At 31.2% G+C, this 19,483-nt stretch overlaps 1 protein-coding gene across 2 annotated transcripts in view; it reads right to left on the minus strand.

Moving 5' to 3' along the window:
- Nucleotides 1–822: 822 nt before the first annotated feature.
- Nucleotides 823–19,483, minus strand: part of LOC111424653 (FERM domain-containing protein 8 Bili) — a 39,831-nt gene continuing 21,170 nt past the window's right edge. For both annotated transcript variants that reach the window (XM_023058272.2, XM_071197648.1), the window contains 4 exons: nt 1,905–2,319; nt 1,375–1,855; nt 1,070–1,331; nt 823–1,016 (listed from right to left, as the gene is read on the minus strand). In XM_023058272.2, the coding sequence (XP_022914040.1) occupies nt 865–1,016; nt 1,070–1,331; nt 1,375–1,855; nt 1,905–2,319 (1,310 nt within the window). In that variant the 3' untranslated portion in view covers nt 823–864. The remainder of the gene's footprint in view (nt 1,017–1,069; nt 1,332–1,374; nt 1,856–1,904; nt 2,320–19,483) is intronic.

A 19,483-nucleotide genomic window follows, 5' to 3' on the forward strand; every position in this document is an offset into this window, starting at 1 on the left:
ATCAGGAATCAATAAATTTATATTAAAATCACCCAAACAAAAAATCATGCTATACCGCAACCTAAGTGCAGCCAATTGGAGCTCCAAATCATCCATAAAAGTTGTATTATTAGTTGTAGGAGGCCTATAAATACAGCCGACAATACATTTCACAGAACCAATTCGTACGTCTATCCAAACCTGTTCGCATGAATCACGCATTTCAAAGGCAATAGACTTAGAAGCAAAAACATTTCTTGCATAGATCGCAACACCACCACCACGGCCCATTCTATCTCTACGATACAAACAATAACCGTCAATGGTAGCCGACTATTGCTGGTTACTTCAACGTGATGAGCCACACGTTCAACACAAGAGGCGATGTGGCACAAGATCTATGGAACACAACCAAAAGTGATTCCATAAAAGCTAAATACAATACAAAATTCGGGCTGGCGTGTCCACCGCATCTGGCAGTACTGATCCATATGCTGGGTTCCAAATCATTATGTTATTTTAAAATGATCATAATTTATAATGGAAGAATTGTAAAGCACCATTCGAGAGCGCATCGTGAAGGGTCGAGATAGTACTATATGATGAAATAGATAGAATACAGCAAAATAATAGTGTGCGTCTCACATATAACTTCAAAAGTAGCCAAAAAAACCGTTTTCTAGTATATAACTTCAAATATCTCAAAATCCTGACGTGATGGTCCAATTCTTAGCTCAGATTCTGATTCCACGCAGAAAATTACTTCGGAAATAATCGTCAGCCATCTAACAACAATCAACATCCCTTTTTTTAGATTTGTGTTAATTAATATAGAGACAAAACTTTCAATAAAATTTAATTTTATTCATAAATACAAAAGAAATCTTAATAACTAAACGACCACGATCCCATTTGTCCTATACAATGTCCGTCCTCATCAAAAGTAGCTAAAGTTAAACGACTTAATTTATTCGTAAGTGATGGTAAATTTGTTAAGGGATGTTGAGGGTTTGCTATGGTTATAGGGGCGTGAGTATCTAAAAAAAATTATTATGTAATTTTTAATTGTAAAGGAGGTAAATGAGGTAACCTTCTCCAATAACTTGATTCATATACGGTCGATCACTTTCATCGGCTGCTTTCTCTTTAATTTGTTGGACAAATCCAGATATTAAAGTGTCCATTAAAGAACCTTGCCGTGAAAATATTTGTAATATTTTCGAAACTCTTACTCCACTTTCAACGACTAGAAATTGCAAAAATAAACATGGAAAACAGTTCGGATCGTGTTCTTTGGAAGGTCTCGCGTAATCCCAGCTAAATTCTTCGTATCTTAAACCAAGAAGAACAGTCTACAAAAAAATTAATTGTTATAATTAATTTAAAAATATTTACACATTCTATATCGTCTATAACATATAATCCTTTAGCGTTTATCGCAACTAAAACGGGAATATCTTGTCGCGTTATCAAACTGGTTAAACCTCGAACGGGTTGCTCAATTTGTCCTTCGAAAAATGTAGATCCATAAAATGGTAATGACCAACAAAATTCTAAGTATTTTCTCATTAATTTTCGGTTAGTAGCGGATGTCGGTATTCTTTTAAATTGTTCCAAAAGCCTGACTTCCGCCGAATTCTTTGAACTAATCGGTAACCAAGTCCAGGTAGAACTTTTCCTAACGTGAATAGGAAGATATTTATACTGTTCTTCACGGAAATAATGCGTCGAATGAACTTGAGGATTATAAGGACCTAATTCAATTCTTGCTTGAATTCCACCTAACATTATGTAATGACCAACTTCGCAAGGATATCTTCCTTCTAAAATGTTATGTTTAGCCTCTTCGTATAATAATTCTAAAATTCTTTGATCCCTAAAAAATTATTTCCTTAAAAAAAATTATTATTTTAGGATACTAATACTTTATTTTTTCTTCTAAATATTGAGGAAAAAACACATTTCTTTGAAAATAAATCATCGGTTCATCTCTTTCTTGCCTACTACACGAACCATGACTAAATTTACTAATCAATGATTTCCAAGATTTCCGGATTTCATAAGGTTTTTGGGTTGGCTTTAATTGTAATTCTAATAATTTGCTGGTCATCCACAACGTAAAAAGTTGCGGGGTAATTTGTTTATTTAATCCTAATTCATCACTATTAATAATTGCTGAACATATCATCTCAACGGTTGCTCCTGGCGAATCTTCCATATCTAACATAACAGCTACTTTATCGTGAAGATAAACACATGTGGGAATTGTTTGACCTTGAAATGCTTCTGAACTGGAATTGGATGCGCCGGTAATATTATTTAAGGATGCAGCTCCAGCATCTAAAACAAAAAAATATAAAATAATAATAAATTTTTAAATATTTGGGCAGAATCTCAGATTGTGACTATATCTAGATTATGCTAAAATAACGATAATGTTGAATGTTGATGGTTGTGTTTCAAAGATTAATTTGTTATGTTATGATTTTTTTTGTGTTCACTCTAATTGGATTTTACATTTAATGCTGATTTCTTCTTCTTTGTGGAAGCCATAAAGACTTGTTTTTCCCATTCATGTTCTGCTTATATTTCTTATGATACGAACTACTAGCTATCTTTCTATCTTTTTGGAAGTCATCCTTAATTGGTTATTAAGGCGTTGTGACTTTTTACTGAGATTTTTACTTGTTTTTTTGCGAAATGCCTAAAATTAGTAGAGTTGACCGAGTAAAAGGTGTTAGAAGAAAATATAGACCTAGGAAAAGGAAAGAACCACTTAATCCTAAAACTACAGAAATCAAGGATGCATTTTTCAAACCCAATTATGCTCCATTTCCAAATGCTGTTTTGGTAAGGATGTGCTTCTAGAGCGATGTGTTGGTGGCTTTACCCAAAATAAGAACGAACGCCTTAATCAGTTAATTTTGAAAATCATTACAAAAATACTTCCTACTGGTTCTGAAATAGTTGGAACTGCTGCAATACTTACGGCGAGTACTTTCAACGAAGGAATCTGCTTTATTAATTTTTTGGCCAAAATTGCCACAAGTAGACACGGAAAGAGGATGAGCATCGTATACTGATAGGTGAGAAAAAAGCTAAGACCAGAACTCGAAGGAAGAATTCGACTTAGGCAGAAACAAAAGGACGCCTTTTATTTTATGGCGCTAAAATCGACGAAACTTTAACTGTGTTTTTTAAGCATTATTTTTGGAGTCGTTACACATGATTCTCCAAAACTAATGGACTTATCGTATTGAAATTTTACACACTTCTTCAAAATAGAATTGACTAGTGATTGTACGAAGATTTTTTTTCTTATTTGTATTACAACTAATTTTATTAGGCTCGACGTAGTGTAAATTGAATGTAAAGAATTCAGATTTCCAATGAAAGAAATGAATTTTCAAAATATCTTTTAGTTTCTGAGATATTAATCTTTAAATATCATAATATCATTTACTCGTTTTTCGGGTTATGCAATTATTTTCAAAAAAATCATAATAATATGGAATTTCTGTAAATCATTATGAAATGTCATAAAAAGGCATACAAACCCAACGGACATTATGATCCATACCGATAATCTCAAAAATATCATTACCCACATAGCCACAACTGGAGACTTATGTTGAGATCATCTAGGTATATTTTTCAACATCGGAATCAATACATCAAACCTTCCCACTAGTGATGTAAAAAAAGGATACTATTCGTTACACGAGTACTCGTTACTCCGCGAGATTAGAAGTAACTGTTACCGTATCACATTGGTACCAGTTACTTTGGATCTAACAGTTACTTTTTTCAAAGCTGGCCAAGTATTGTCGGATAGGCGAAATCCTTACTTAACCTTCGAGCGGGCGCGCTCGATTTTGTAACACGAGCGGGCGCGCTGTGTATAAAATTTATAACACAGGTCCGTATCAATTTTCGAGCGGGCGCGCTCGATTTTATAACAAAAGCGGAATATAACAAATACATTTTATGACAACGGGTTCGCATTAATAAGTATGTATTAGGTTATTTAAAAAAACACACATTTTACTAGAGTAGAAGTATTTAATATGTATTAAGTAACTGTTAACATAAAATGAAATCAATGAAATGAATTCATTTTTAAAAATCAAAAAACATTAACAAACTAATAAAAAAACAAATAAAATAATAAATAAATATTAAAAAACAAATAAATTATTAAAAAACATACGCATTTATATTTTACATTTTGCGACATTTCAAGGTTGTTGCGATTTTGACGATTTGTGATTGTTAAACATTTTATATTTTAATTTGAATCAGATTCATTTTTACAGTCTAAACAAATTTCTTGTGTAGTAAATAATCTGCTATTAATTATAATTACGCTGGTATAATAGTTGTCAGTAGTAACATTTGTTTGAATTTTCTATTGGTTTTACCAATCGCTTTACAATATCCATCGGTTTGTTAGATACCATATACGGACCATCTGGTTGCTTGCCGCAATAAATTTCTGTGTTGTATGCATAAAAAGTTTTCACATCGCAAAGTGCATACATTTTTATTCCATATTTAGCGGGTTTGCTTGGAATATACTGTATCCATGCACATCTACCTCGGAAAGGATGCAACATTTCGTCTATTGGGACGAATTCACCTAACTTGAAACACGTTGGCTGTTTTCTAGAAATTTCTCGAAGAAACAATTTTACGCCTATCGCTCTTGTAACTTTATCATCAAAGCGGAGAGATCGAGTTAAAAACAAAAATCGTTTGTAGCTCATCACTGCTCTAACCATTTGAATACCTGTTCCATCGCTGCTCCAAATTTCTTTTACATTGGCAAAATATGACTTTTTAATACCTATTAAGAAAAGTATTCCAAAATAAGCCAATAATTCGTTTATGTTGGTATCTTTGATATCTCTGCTTCGTGTGTAATCACGATTTGATCTCAGAGATTCTATATAAGTATTTCTATGTGTCACAATATTTTCAAGCATTATACTATCGATAATTTTTTGAAATAGTTCTAATTCACTAAGATTTTTTACACCACAAGTAGGACCTGAAACTTCTTTTATTATGTTAATATTTTTAGTTCGACTTGATTTTGCGTATTTTGTTCTTTTCCACATGCTGAGATTGTCTTTTCCAACATAAAAATCTTCAATACATGTCTCAATGCTTTCTTCATCCTTTTCAGAAGAATTATCCTCTTCAGATGCGCTGTCAAAATTATTCACTTCAATTTCTTCATCACTCAAATCACTTCCGGCTTCACTATCTTCTTCTTCTTTTTGCGGTTTATCAAATAGTCCTTGAATGTTGTTTTCAATGTCACTTTTAGATAATATTTCTGGTGCTGCCATCATTTATCTATTATATTTTAACACACTCAATATTTTTTTCAACACAAAAACTTTTGAATAAGACGACTTCTTTTCGCTCCAACGACATTTTACACAATGACCGTAACGCTGATCTCTAAACTTATATATTGACAACCGTATTCTAAATATACTCCGAAATCCTCCAAGGATTACCTACGCATAAAAACTAATCGTAAATAACTCCTAAAAAATAATTACGGCCTGTGCAAACAAACCCTCATGGCGTTTTAAAATTTAGTTTCCGGTCCCAACAGATCTCTTATTTACACGCAAGAAACCTGAATATATTGAATTTTTATACAAACTAGTGAAAAAATTAAAAGTTTGAAATATTGAACAGATGAAGCAAAAAATTCCGATTCCGACAAAACTTTCATTACGGACCTGTATTTTTCTAAAGTCTGCAAACAACCCAAAAACTTTCACATATGACTCGAAACGTGTTTATAATACATTTACACCATAAATTCATCCCATAATATAAATACGGCCTTATCAATCAGCAATTAATGTGTAAATTTCTTATTTTTTACACCTTTTTCTGCCGTAAAAACGACGACAATAGTTTTTTTTCTTTAATTTTCACATCATAATGTTCAAAATACATGGTTACACGAATACATTAGCGTTAAATCGTTTCAAATGCATTATATAAGGAAATATATTAAAAAAACGAAGATTGTGATAAATTTTATAACAGCGCGCCCGCTCGAAGGTTAAAAGTCGAAATGTGCAAAAAATTTTATTTCTATATTGCAATAATAAGTTATAATATTGCTTGTTTTATAGAAGAACTTTTGTTTTCCATTGTTAATGTGTTACTACTTTCAAATATTTTTGTTATATAATAAGAGAAACGTAAGTTATTAATAATTAAGTAATAATAATTAAGAAAAATTCTTCGTTATAATACGCAGTGAAAAAGTAAATCTCATAACCTACACTCTATTTTTTGATATTAGTGCACAGTGCATAGTAGCGTAACAAACACAATATTATATACGTACAGTATTTGTTTTCAAAAATAAGTGTAATATAATAGTTATTTATATTACAAGTGGGCTAGAAACATAATTACAGTACGAGTGTGGAGAATTGCACGACGAGGTCGTAGACCGAGTCGTGTAATCACACGAGTACTGTAATTATGCTCTAGCCCACGTGTGATATACAGCATTTTATCTACGACTGCTAAAAATTACTAAAAAATCAATTTCTTTAAAAAAGTTTATTTGACATTTATAAAAATATTTGATGATGACAAAAATGATTGTTGACAATTTTGAATTGTCAGTTTTAACAACATGTTTACTCATCTGGAATAAGTGTTTTGAAATGTAAAAACATAACAATTAATGTTTATAATAAATAGTATTGCTTCTCTGTAAGTAGATAGCACTTTTTCTTTTGTATTGTTGCTCGTTTCAATAAATTAAGTCTGTTCTAATTAGGCTAAAAATGCGTTACGTAATCAAACCAGTGCGGTAATGAACTTCATTACGTAACTCAAATCACCTCAAATGAGTGCGGTAATGATGACTTATCCAAGCAGTCGTAGATAAAATAAATTCTTGTAAGTATGTAGTGCAACTAAAACGACTAGGTACTCTATCGCAAACTAGTAATCGAACCTCGAGCGCAAACGAGTACTCGAACGCTTTACGAACGATTATTTGTAACGAGTACAAAGTAACGAATACTTTTTCTGAAAGTAACGGATAGTTAATAATACTAAAAAGTAACTAAACTTTACATCACTAATTACAACTAAATACACACAGAGAAAAATAATGTGATCAAATAGCTATTTCACATTAGTTGTCGAAAAAGTAGCTAGACTATATGAAGTATTAGTCAAATGAATGTTTGTGGATAGGTATTTTTATGTTTTTCGATTAGTTAAAGCAATAGTAGTTAAAGTATCTATTTCTTTTGTTGAAAAACATAAAATATTTATAAATTAGATATTTCAACTACAGATTAGATTATACAGCGTGTCCCGTATCTTCCGCATCAGAGCATTATACGGTTGTAGAATACATTATTCTGAAGCGATCTTTCTAATAAAATTTTTTCGAAATGTTTATAATAACCGCACGGGAACTGTTTAACGACGACCAATAACGGACAACTTTGATTCATCGAAAAAGTTTATTTCTCTTTCCATGACGAATTTATTGGTGAGTACACGAGGGAAACGAGTTATCATCGGCGTAGCGGACCGGCCGAGGGTGGCACCGATTACCTGAGTCTGATTTGCGATCTGCTGATTGGACGAAAAACAGTTCCTTTAAACAGTTCCCGTGCGGTTATTATAAACATTTCGAAAAAATTTTATTAGTAAGATCGCTTCAGAATAATGTATCCTACAACCGTATAATGCTCTGATGCGGAAGATACGGGACACGCTGTATAACTACTACATAATACGCTGTTACATCTATTCAATAGTTAAATAATCTAATCGTTCTTGTGATTAATATAGCTGCATCTAATGTAGATCAAACAGCTATTTTATTAGATAAAAGATTTATAAATTATAAATATTTCAACCATTTCAATTATCTGGATTAACTAATTAACTAATCGTTCTTGTCGTTAATATAGCTACACCTACTGTAGATTTAACAACTATTTTAGTAAATAAAAGGTTTATAAATTGTAAATATTTCAACCATTTCAATTATTATCTATCTGGATTGACTAATATATACAGTGCTAGCGTAAAGTAACCCCCCCCCTGTTTAACTTCCGAACAAATTGAGATATCACTATGAACAAAAAAACGTCAGTTTCTATATTTTATCAACACAAATATTTTCTTATGGAAAATTTTCACTTTTAGTTTTTCCGGAAAATAGATCAACTTTGTTTTTTTAAATGGAACACCCAGTATATTATGGTATCTTCCGAAAGATGAAAACAATACGAATCCAACGGTACCTCACAATCAAATATCGGTTTATTAGTTTTTCGCATAAAAATTAAACAAAATGCGGAATTTTGCCGGAAAAACCAACGTATCTTCGTCGACTACCTGTCGAAATGCAATCGGCCAGGTAAATGGTGTACGGTCGGTATACGCTCGAGCTAAGACGGATTTAAAATTGCAAGTTCAATTACTTATTTTTTTTAGAAATGAAATAAAAGTTGTTTGGAAGTATATTAAATTTATGAATTAATCATATTTTATCAAAAAATATTTATAAAGAAAAAAAGTCAATATAAGAAATGAAATTTTCTTATTAAAGATTTTGCTAGTATAGGTAACGGTTGAAAAATTTGCTTAGTGTTGTTATTGAATAATAAAAGAATTTTTTATTTATTAAGAATCAAATATTAAGTAAATTGTTCGATATGATTACCTTGAACTTCTAGGCAGTGGTACCATCTTTGTAGTGTTTCCTCTCTCACACGGCTTAACATGTGATGATCAATATAATATTTTGGCAGACGTCAATAATTTTTTGTTTTAAATCCTCAATACTACCCAACGGAATTTCATATACCTTTGATTTTAAATAACCCCATAAAAAGAAATCTAAAGGTGTCAGATCTGGTGATCTTGTTGTCCATTAAAATTTTTATCAAGATAATTTCGTACCATTGGCGCATAATGTGGAGGTGCTCCGTCTTGATGAAGCACTAGTTTCATTTCAAAATCGTCAGAATTCTGTTGTACAATTTGCAAAAGTCTTGAAAAAAAAACATTTACTTTCTAATGAAATTGAGTGATAACGTCACGATATTCATGTGGATTAACATCACGCCGATGCAATTTTCCACCCAAAAAGAAAGTACATTCATCACTGAAACAAATATGTTTCAAGTATAATCGATTTCGTTCAACCATATTTGTCATTAGCTCACAAAATTCTGTTCTTCTATATCAGGGTCATCTTCTGTTAATTGAAGACGTTAGAGCAACAACGGTACATGCCACACAACTAACTTTTTGAGAAAATCAACATTTTAATTTGTAATTAAATCGTGAAATAATAAGAAGTAAGATAAAAATTCTATAACATTTACTATTTGAAACTTGCTTATTTCTCTTCGATGAAAACTGAAGTTTTTTTTGAAAAACAGCGCTTTCAATGACAAAATTTAATTTATGTCAAAATAGTGTGGCTTAGACCCTTATTACACGAAAATGTATTCAAAAATGATAAGTCGAGAAGGTAGTCCAGTAGCTATTACCTAAGACATCAAATTCATAATGACAACACTAAAGAGTCTGAAATAAGTGAAAATTTGAAATAAAAATAACTAGATAAGAACAAAAACACATTTAATTCATGAAACAGTCACAACAAACAAAAAAACAAAAAATAACACACAATAAACATTATTAAATTTTCTAATAAATTAAGATGAATTTTATTTTACTTTTCGTCGTCAATGTCGCTGAAGTTGTCTAAATGTTCTATGTCATAATCTATAGTCGGTGCACTATTTACATTATTATTTTCACCAACACCAATCTCCCTATAAAAATTTTGATAAATCGGAGGTATATACTTTAGAAGTGCGAAAAGATTGGAGAGTTTCTTTTGGTTTAATTGAATGGGAGCATCATATTTTCTTTTTTAAATCTTTTATTAACATATTTACAGATCTTCTTATACCTCTTTTACCTATATTTACTGTTTTATATTCTTCGTTCCAAATGTGTTTAAAGAACATTACATTTGGATTGTCTTGTACAAATTTAAAAGCACAGATTTTACTGAAATTCAGCTTATCCTTATTATCAGCCGCAGTTTTTTTTGTTATTTTCATCTATAGGTCTTTAAAAGATAAAATGTCTTCTTGTTCAAGTATAATAACATTGAAAGGATTCTTCCTTTTTGCTTTTAAAACAGCTTGGTACCAGTCCTCAGGACAATATACTTGTTTTAAATAGTTGCGCTTGTATTTTTCTATAACTGCAAAATCACGATCAGATGGAAGATGCGTGTGACCGACTACTAAAAATCTGTGCTCTATGCTCTTAAAAAAATTTTCTCGTATTAGTTGTTGCCATAAACAAACAATGGTCCAATTTTTATTTTGACCTGCGCAATTATCACTATATACAATAAGCTTTGCATACTGATCATTGCAATTTTTCTTAAAATGTTTGTATAAAATGCTAGCAATTTCATCGCTGCCTCGCTTGGCTACATTTTCAGGCCACATGTACATATATCCTCTATCCTCTATACAGTCATGTATTCCTAAGTTGTAAGTCCACGCTTTTCTTAGATAAAAAGCAGGTCCAACCGTTAAATTTGGTACTGGTAGAGCCTGCTGTAAATCGAAACTTAAGACGAGGGTATCTCGTGTGTTTTTAGCTTTTTCTATTTCTTCTTTGAGACTTGTTTGTAGCTCTTCTGCCCTACAATAATGTAGTTCAAGTTCAGTCTTAAAGGTGTCTGCTAATTCGCCTTTACTCAAAGCGTGTTTTATTTGTATGTTGAGAAAGTCACATGTTTTGCAAGTGTCGGTTTTAGGGAGTTTGAATCCAATATTGACTCATTACAAAACACGTTTCTGTATTGCTGATTTTAACCCTGTTTAATCCGAGCGTAGACCGACCTTTAACTGACCATCCACCATTTATCTGGCCCATTGTATCTCGACAGGTAGTCAACGAAGATACGTTGGTTTTTCCGGCGAAATTCCGCATTTTGTTTAATTTTTATGTAAAAAACTAATAAACCGATATTTGATTGTGAGGTATCGTTGAATTCGTATTGTTTTATTCTTTCGAAAGATACCATAATATACTGGGTGTTCCATTTAAAAAAACAAAGCTGTTCCATTTTCCGGAAAAACTAAAAGTGATACCAAAATTTTCCATAAGAAAATATTTGTGCTGATAAAATATAGAAACTGACGTTTTTTTGTTCATATTGATATCTCAATCTGTTCAGAAGTTAAACAGGGGGGGGGGTTACTTTACGCTAGCACTGTATAGTTAAAATATGTATAACGGCATACACAACAACTACAACTTGTAGGTAATTCTGCAGGGTTGTTCAGTTTTTAATCGGGAAACTTTACTAGGATGTAGTACTTCCCAAAATAACACCAATTTTTTTTATATAAACATAAGGTCGTAACGCTTTTGTTTTCGAGTTATAAGCGATCAAGGTTGAGCCAAAAATTTACATTTTGTTTTGTATTTCCGCTGTAAGTAAACCGTAGAATTTGAAACTTTGTACGTATTTACTATCGGTTAAGACCTTATTTTCAGCCATACCTTAAACTTCCCCAGCGCCCTCTAAGGGGATGAAATTCACCACCCCCTTGATTTTTTTTAAAAAAAGTTCTTAACGCTATGGAATATTAACATAAAAAAATATGGGTTCTAAAGCTCATTCTTTAGTGGTACTTTTTTGTCTCTTTAGTATTTTTCTTAAAGTTAATAGTTTCCGTGTAAAAAAATAAAATATCGTGCCATGTACCGCTATGTGCCGCCATGTTTAGCTAAAATTGTTCTAAAAGTTGGCTTTGAGAACTAGTAAGTTTCATTTACAGTGAATCCTCATAATTGTTGATGATTATTAATAATTTTTGACTGTTATTAAGCAAGAGTATCTAAAGAGTAACTAAAAAACTTTTACTATAATTTTTTTCATCTATTAGTCATTATTTGTCATGGAGGAATAAATCCCCAAGTTTATGCGTATAAGTTGAGAATCACCCTGTATATAGGGTCATCCACGACCAGTGTTGCCGCACCGAAGAAAATAAATGTACCAAAAATGCGTACTGAAAATGAACAAAATGTACTGAATTCTGAGAGGAAATATTGGAGACTTTTTTTTTAAGTCATAAGTTGAAAGAAAACTTATAAAATGTATTACTTTTATCATTTTTGAACGGTATTTATCACATTCCCTAACAATGTACTGATTTCAGTACAATTGTACCGAAACGGCAACACTGTTTACGACGACCGTCCATTAGAATTATACAGGTTCTGGCTAAAATAAAAATTTGACAATTCAAATTTAAGTATTATTAATTGCGTTCTCTTCGACTAAAATATTTTCAGATTACTAACACTTCTGGTTATATCGGAAGTCACCATCTACTTTATTTTTTTAAATGGAACAGCCTGTATATTTTTACATATTTGGATTTGTCTGTTTTCAAGGTTTATGAATAACTTTCCTTTTTGCAATTTGATTCTGCCGTTCTCAAGTTATAGGAATTTTTCTAGAAAAATCTGCTCCAGCAGAAATTTGTTCAAAAAATCAGAGAACACTCGATTTTTGGGATATCAATTTAGGATTCAGAACATGCTTAAGCAACATGATGGAGTATGTCTTGGTGCCGAGTACGGCTATCTAGAACGTTTGGTCACTTTACTACGGCACGTTAACTTTTCGAAATTTGGAAGTGGCATAACTTAATTTTTTTACATATCATATCAATATTTAGCCTAGTGTGCCATGAATACCTAGTGTGACCTAGTGAATAACCATATGAAGTGGGCGTTTGAAAATTTGCAGACTTGTGATGTTTGATGTCAGCTTTTTACGAAAATATTTTTAGGTTCCGGGTACTTGTGTACTTGTGGTTACACCGGAAGAAGTAACAATTTTCATATTTCAAATGGAACAGCCTGTATTTCATTACACTTTTGAAATTTTTGTTCAATTTTAGGCCACTTGTATGTTACATACACTACTATTTTTTATAATCAAAAATCTTAACCACAACGTTACTTTCTATAATTATAAATCATCTACTCTGACCGCCGGAAAAAAATTTTGTGTTGGGGATGTTGTGTTGTGGTGTTTATGTATTATCGGAGGATCAGTAAGGAAAATATAAACAGTTTGACATTTGCTATAGCTATGATTTATTTCTGTTGGTGTGATGACTAGGTTACTTTTAGTAGTGATCTGTCCTCAAACAATGCCACATTCTGGATTTAGTAATGAAATTTATTTGAATCTGTGTTGCTATGTGTGCATTTTTCAAAAAACCCTAATATCTCCCAAACTATAAATGTAAGTTATAGGACATATGGGATATAAAAGATGTAAAATGAGAAACCGAAGACGACTAAGTAATAAAATATGAGGAGTGCCATTTAAAAAAATGAAGTTATGGTACTTTCAGATTTCGAAAAGTTAGCGTGCCGTAGTAAAGTGACCAAACGTTCTATGTGTAGTTCTAATGGACGGTTGTCATGGATGATCCTGTATCCGGATGTTGTGTATAAGTACTTTTGTAAAGGCAGAAAGACCAGAGCCTAATAAAGAGCCAATAAAGGATTATTTCTCTCTCTCATTATGAATTTATCAGTACTTGTTTTGCAAATTATAAGTTTTCCATGCAGTTAACGGATTTTCAAATCTCTTTTAGTTTTTGAGATATTATTTTTTAAAATACGAGTTTTCTTTTATTTTCTAGGGAGATAAATTACCACCAAATTTTCAAAATATCGCAATAAATCGGAATTTCAATAAATCATTATGAAGTGTTCAACCTATCTAGTCAAATGAGTCAAATTGTCTTTCCAACGAAAAAGCAATTTTTCAAAACATGTTATAGTTCTCGAGATATTAGATGTGATCACTGTGCTGTTAAATACCCACGGATATAGAAGGTGATTCAAAAAACCGCTGACAGATTTCTAGGGCAGGTAATACATCAAAAATTAAGATGAAAAGTCTTAATATACATGGGGTCGCAAATGCTTCCTTAACGAGATATAGCGGGTCAAAGTTTCTTTAAAATTAAACATTATCTGCAATAAAAAGCCCTTTTTTAAAAATATTTTCAACACCACTGCTAATTTTGTCAAACGGGCAGTATTTTCGTGTAACGTGATCAATTTCTATCAATTGGTCTCTTACAAAACTTTGATTAAAGCAACAGTTTTTGATTGGATTAACAAATTTTCTCCAAACTTGTTTGTCTTAAAAACTATTGCTATTGCATATTTACCCAAGATAAAAACCACTAAAAAATAAACAAGTTTATTTCAAAAATAAAAGTTCTTCTTTAATAAAAATCAATGACAATGGTTATTTATAGAAAAACTCATACAAATAAAACAATAAACGTTGAATATATAAATATTATTTAGCGTTTATTGCCCATTATGTATGCAATATAGTATATATCCCGGTAAGAATCGACGAAAGTTGTTTAAGATTAACGTTATTAAGAACTTTTATGCGTACTGATTGGGTATTTACCCTAGCCCGGGGTAAACACCCGGATAAATACCCATTTTATAAATACCTACCCGACGGGTATTTACCCAGCGACGATCACTGAATTCTAAAACAGTGGAAGAAGAAGAACAACAAAAATATTTGTCTTTTAAGCAGTAGCCTTGATTCACCAATTCCTTCTCAATTTGCTTTGGTTGCAATATTTTTTCCCGAACTCTCTTCTAAAATCAGATTGCACTGATATAATTGGTTTAATTTATAATTATTATTGAGTAAAAATTTAATGACATAACTCATATTTTAACTAAAGTACAAATTTTTCTATTTAAATTCTTAATTATTTCATAAACTTGTTTGAAACACTTAATGTAAACATCGATAGTTATTGGTGAAATTGTTTAAGTAAGTACCTGTTTACATAAATGTAGTGTTTAAATTACTTATTAGATATGTATTTAAGTGACCTTAAACCGGTCGATGACCATGAAATAAACATATTTAGAAAACGTTATATAAAATCAATAGAGATTATTCATTATCACCTATAAAGAGCAGGTATATTTTTTGTGGGATAAATATTTTAGATGACTCAACTGGTTTTTGAATCTTTAGACACCACAGCATAAAAGGAAGTTTGCAAAATGTTTGTGATACGTAATCAAAATTCAACCTTGAAAGTTTGTAATGGTTTAAATGAATATTGTTTTAAAATTATCGTAAATTGTATATACTATATATAATCTGGTCACATTTGTACCATATTTATGCTGTATGTACCTATCATAAATTATAACCAACAATTACTTATTCACTTGAACGATTTTAACTATTTTGTTACTTTTTTATAGTTTTATATTTTTCTTTTTAATAAGGGGATTTCCGTAAAATCAATAATAGTAACGGCCGACCACTCATTTAAATATGCTAAATAGGCTATTTTATTATGGTCTTTTTTTATGGATACTTATGCAAGAGAAATGTTGAAGTTTTTCTGATGGTAATCACGTGGCATAAGTGCGTAACACGCGGCTTGACCGTGAAACAATGTCAATGTCGCAACGTTAAAAAAATGCTAATCATACAAATGTTACATATTCATAATCACAATTTGCGGATAATATACAAGAGAAAGAAAGGGGTTGGTCGCATGTATAAAAGAACGACCAGATGGATTGACGTCAGCGTATAAAATATAGCAACTTGCATTAGGAAAAAAAAATTCGTGCGACGACAACAATCCTCTCAGCAACAAATTTTTATATCTTTTATTTAATATCTTTGTTGTCTTTAGAGATAGCGAAATATTAAATATATCACTAGAAAATTTGGATGAAGATTATCAAGATAACATAATTATCAAGATACATCTTTATGCAGAAAGATTCTACTCAAAGTGTAATCTATGGGAAGTTGAAATATCTTCGAGACGTGCTTAAACCAGTGATCATTACATGAATTTTGAAACCATGAATGGTTCATCTGTTTAAAGCAAAATAAAATCCGAAAAGTTAAAAATCTTAATAATGAGGAAGACGATTAGATGTAGATGTGAATATATTGTCTTGTAGTGCTTAATTTTCTATGTAGTTATTAAAGAATTGGTTATTGCTGCAATAAACTCTAATAATGTTAGTTCCAGCAAGCGGATCTTGTACTATACAATTGTAATATGTGCTATTATCCAGAACTGATCAAACGGCAATAGCATCCTGGCTGTCCAATTTCCATTGACCTATGTATTTACTGGGATTTCAGTTATACATAACAAAGAGTAATACAACAAAGAGTATTGGTAGAAAAATCGGAGAAACAAAAAAAATTTAAGTAAATAAAGGCCTGAATTAGGGTAAATGCTCTTTAACCTGGGCATGAAAACTGTAATAAGGATGCTAAGAAAAAGCGCAGGTAAGGAAATAGACCTGAAAGTCAATGAGAAAAAAATATACTCCTAGTGCAGAGCAGGCAATCATGAAATCGGATACGACGAAACATTACAATGGACAAATGCAACTTTGAAGTAGAACAAGAATTCACATACCGAAGATCGAACATGTTACATGACAACGACGAAGGAATGGAGGTGATTAAGAGAATAAATGCAGCAAACATATTACACCACACTGCTAATACAAAAATCCAGAGATATTTACAGAAAAACCAAAATCTGTATAAAAAAGTACTAGTGTATGAAGGAGAAATGTGGACACTTACACAAAGAACCGCAAAGTGACTGGATTACAGGTGTTAATCGATACTTGTACCTGTTGACAAGTATTTGTACATAAGTATGTAACAAGTATTTGTATGTTGTTCCTTTGAACAGTTAATAAATTTGAAAAATAACAGGTACCTACAAAATACTAGTTTTATAAACTTTAACGATTCCTTCTCAACATTACTTATAATTCAGTGTGGCTATCTTTTACCGTAGAATATAATCTTCTAAAAAAATTTAAATTTATCACTCAGAAATGAACTGAAAACCGAAAATAAAAAGCTTGTTGGAATGATAATCGAAAATGTTATATGTTTTTACGAAACAATTCTGGATTATGATTTATTGATGCATTCGGAATATTATTTATTCCATCAGTTTTAGTACTTAGGTTATAGTTGATTCTATTAAGAAAAATCGTCTAATTTTGACATTTTGTGGATTTATGCTATATCACTAGAAACTGGTAATAGATAAATACGAAATAATTCTGGATTATGATTTATTGATGCATTAGGTATGTTTTTTATTCATAACATCTTTCTCCATGAGTTTTAGTACTTACGTTATAGTTGATTTTATTAAGAAAAGTCGTACAATTTTGACAATTTGTGATTTATGCTATATCATCAGAAATTGGTAATAGATAAATACTTAATAATTATGGATTATGATTTATAGATGCATTAGGAATATTTTTTATTTATAACGTCTTTATCCATGAGTTTTAGTACTTAGGTTATAGTTGATTTTATTAAGAAAAGTCGTACAATTTTGACAATTTGTGATTTATTCCTTATTACTAGAAATTGGTGATAAATAAATATGAAATAATTATGGATTATGATTTATTGATACATTAGGAATATTTTTATTACTAACATCTTTCTCCATTAGTTTTAGTACTTAGGTTATAGTTGATTTTATTAAGGAACATTGGACAATTTTTGCATTTTGTGATTTATGCTATATCAGTAGAAATTGGTGATAGATAAACACGAAATAGCTACAGATCATGATGTCTTTGTGCATTAGGAATATTTTTTATTCATAACGTCTTTCTCTATTAGTTCTAGTACTTATGCTATAGTTGATTTTATTAAGGAAGATCGGCCAATTTTTATATTTAGTGATTTATGCTATATCACTAGAAACTGGTGATAAGTAAATATGAAATAGATTATGATTTCTCGATTCACTATGAACATTTTTATTCACAACGTCTTTCTTCATCAATTTTACTACTTACGTTACAGTTGATTTTATTAAGAAAAATCGTCCAATTTTAACATTTTGTGATTTATGCTATATCAGTAGAAATTGGTGATAGATAAACACGAAATATCTACAGATTATGATGTCTTGATGCATTAGGAATATTTTTTATTCATAACGTCTTTCTCTATTAGTTCTAGTACTTATGCTATAGTTGATTTTATTAAGGAAGATCGGCCAATTTTTACATTTAGTGATTTATGCTATATCACTAGAAACTGGTGAGAGGTAAACATGGAATTGATTATGATTTCTCGATGCATTAGGAATGTTCTTTATTCATAATGTTTTTCTCCATCAGTTTTAATACTTACGTCATAGTTAATAGTTGATTTTATTAAGAAAAATCGTTCAATTTTAACATTTGGTGATTTATGCTATATCACTAGAAACTGGTGATAGATAAACATGAAATAATTATGGATTATGATTTCTTGATGCATTAGGAATATTTTTTTATTCATAACGTCTTTCTCCATCAGTTCTAGTACTTACGTTATATTTGATTTTATTAAGAAAAATTGTCCAATTTTAACATTTTAGGAATGTATGCTATATCACTACTATTCGTGCAAAAAGTCAAGGCCCCTCACTTTAGAGATCTATGTCTTCGTAACCGCTTGATAACAAAAATTGCGACAAAGTTTGCTGTAATCACTGAACATTTCCACGTAACATATGATAATTTGAAAATTTTCGGATTCACGCTTTTCTTTTATCGCGAGTTAAATAAAAAAAGTACCCGATTTTTGAGAGTGCCAGCAACTTTGTCAACTTTGCGATTTTTTACGAAAAAATTTGAATTTTGAACAGTTGGAAGCCTGATGTGTTCTTAATGAGTGGCATATTTTATTTTTTCGATATTCCATACAGTTTTACGGAAAATCGCGGTTTAGTAAGATTCGCCGTTATGTCGAAAACGACTGGGTGGATTTCCTTGCGGATTTAACCAAAATATGTCAAATAATGTCGATTGTCGGATTCCGTTACCAGTTTTTCAAAATTAGAGCTCCCTAATTTTTAAAGAGCGATTTAATGGAATTACAAATTAAAGAGAAACAGAAATAAGCTCTGCGGGGTGACGGGGGTTCTGTCCAATCGGAACAGATGGTGCGTCCCATACAGGACGTCGCGCCTTATTTCTTTATATAGGTAAGATAAAGGCGCGACGTACTGTCTAGGACGCACCATCTGGTCCGATTGGACCAGATGGTGAAACTATATAGAATATCGAAAAAATAAAATATGCCCCACATTAACAACACATCGGTTTACCACCAGTTCAAATTTTTTCGTCAAATACTTTTGGAGAGAAAAAATCGCAAAGTAGACAAAGTTGCTGGCACTCTCCAAAATCGGGTACTTTTTTCACTTAACTCGCGATAAAAGCAAAACCGCGAACCCAAAAATTTCCAAATTAACATGTGATACGCAGAAATGTTCACTGATTACAA

This window comes from Onthophagus taurus, chromosome 7 (genome assembly GCF_036711975.1).
Source record: "Onthophagus taurus isolate NC chromosome 7, IU_Otau_3.0, whole genome shotgun sequence".
NCBI classification, from domain to species: Eukaryota; Metazoa; Arthropoda; class Insecta; order Coleoptera; family Scarabaeidae; genus Onthophagus; species Onthophagus taurus.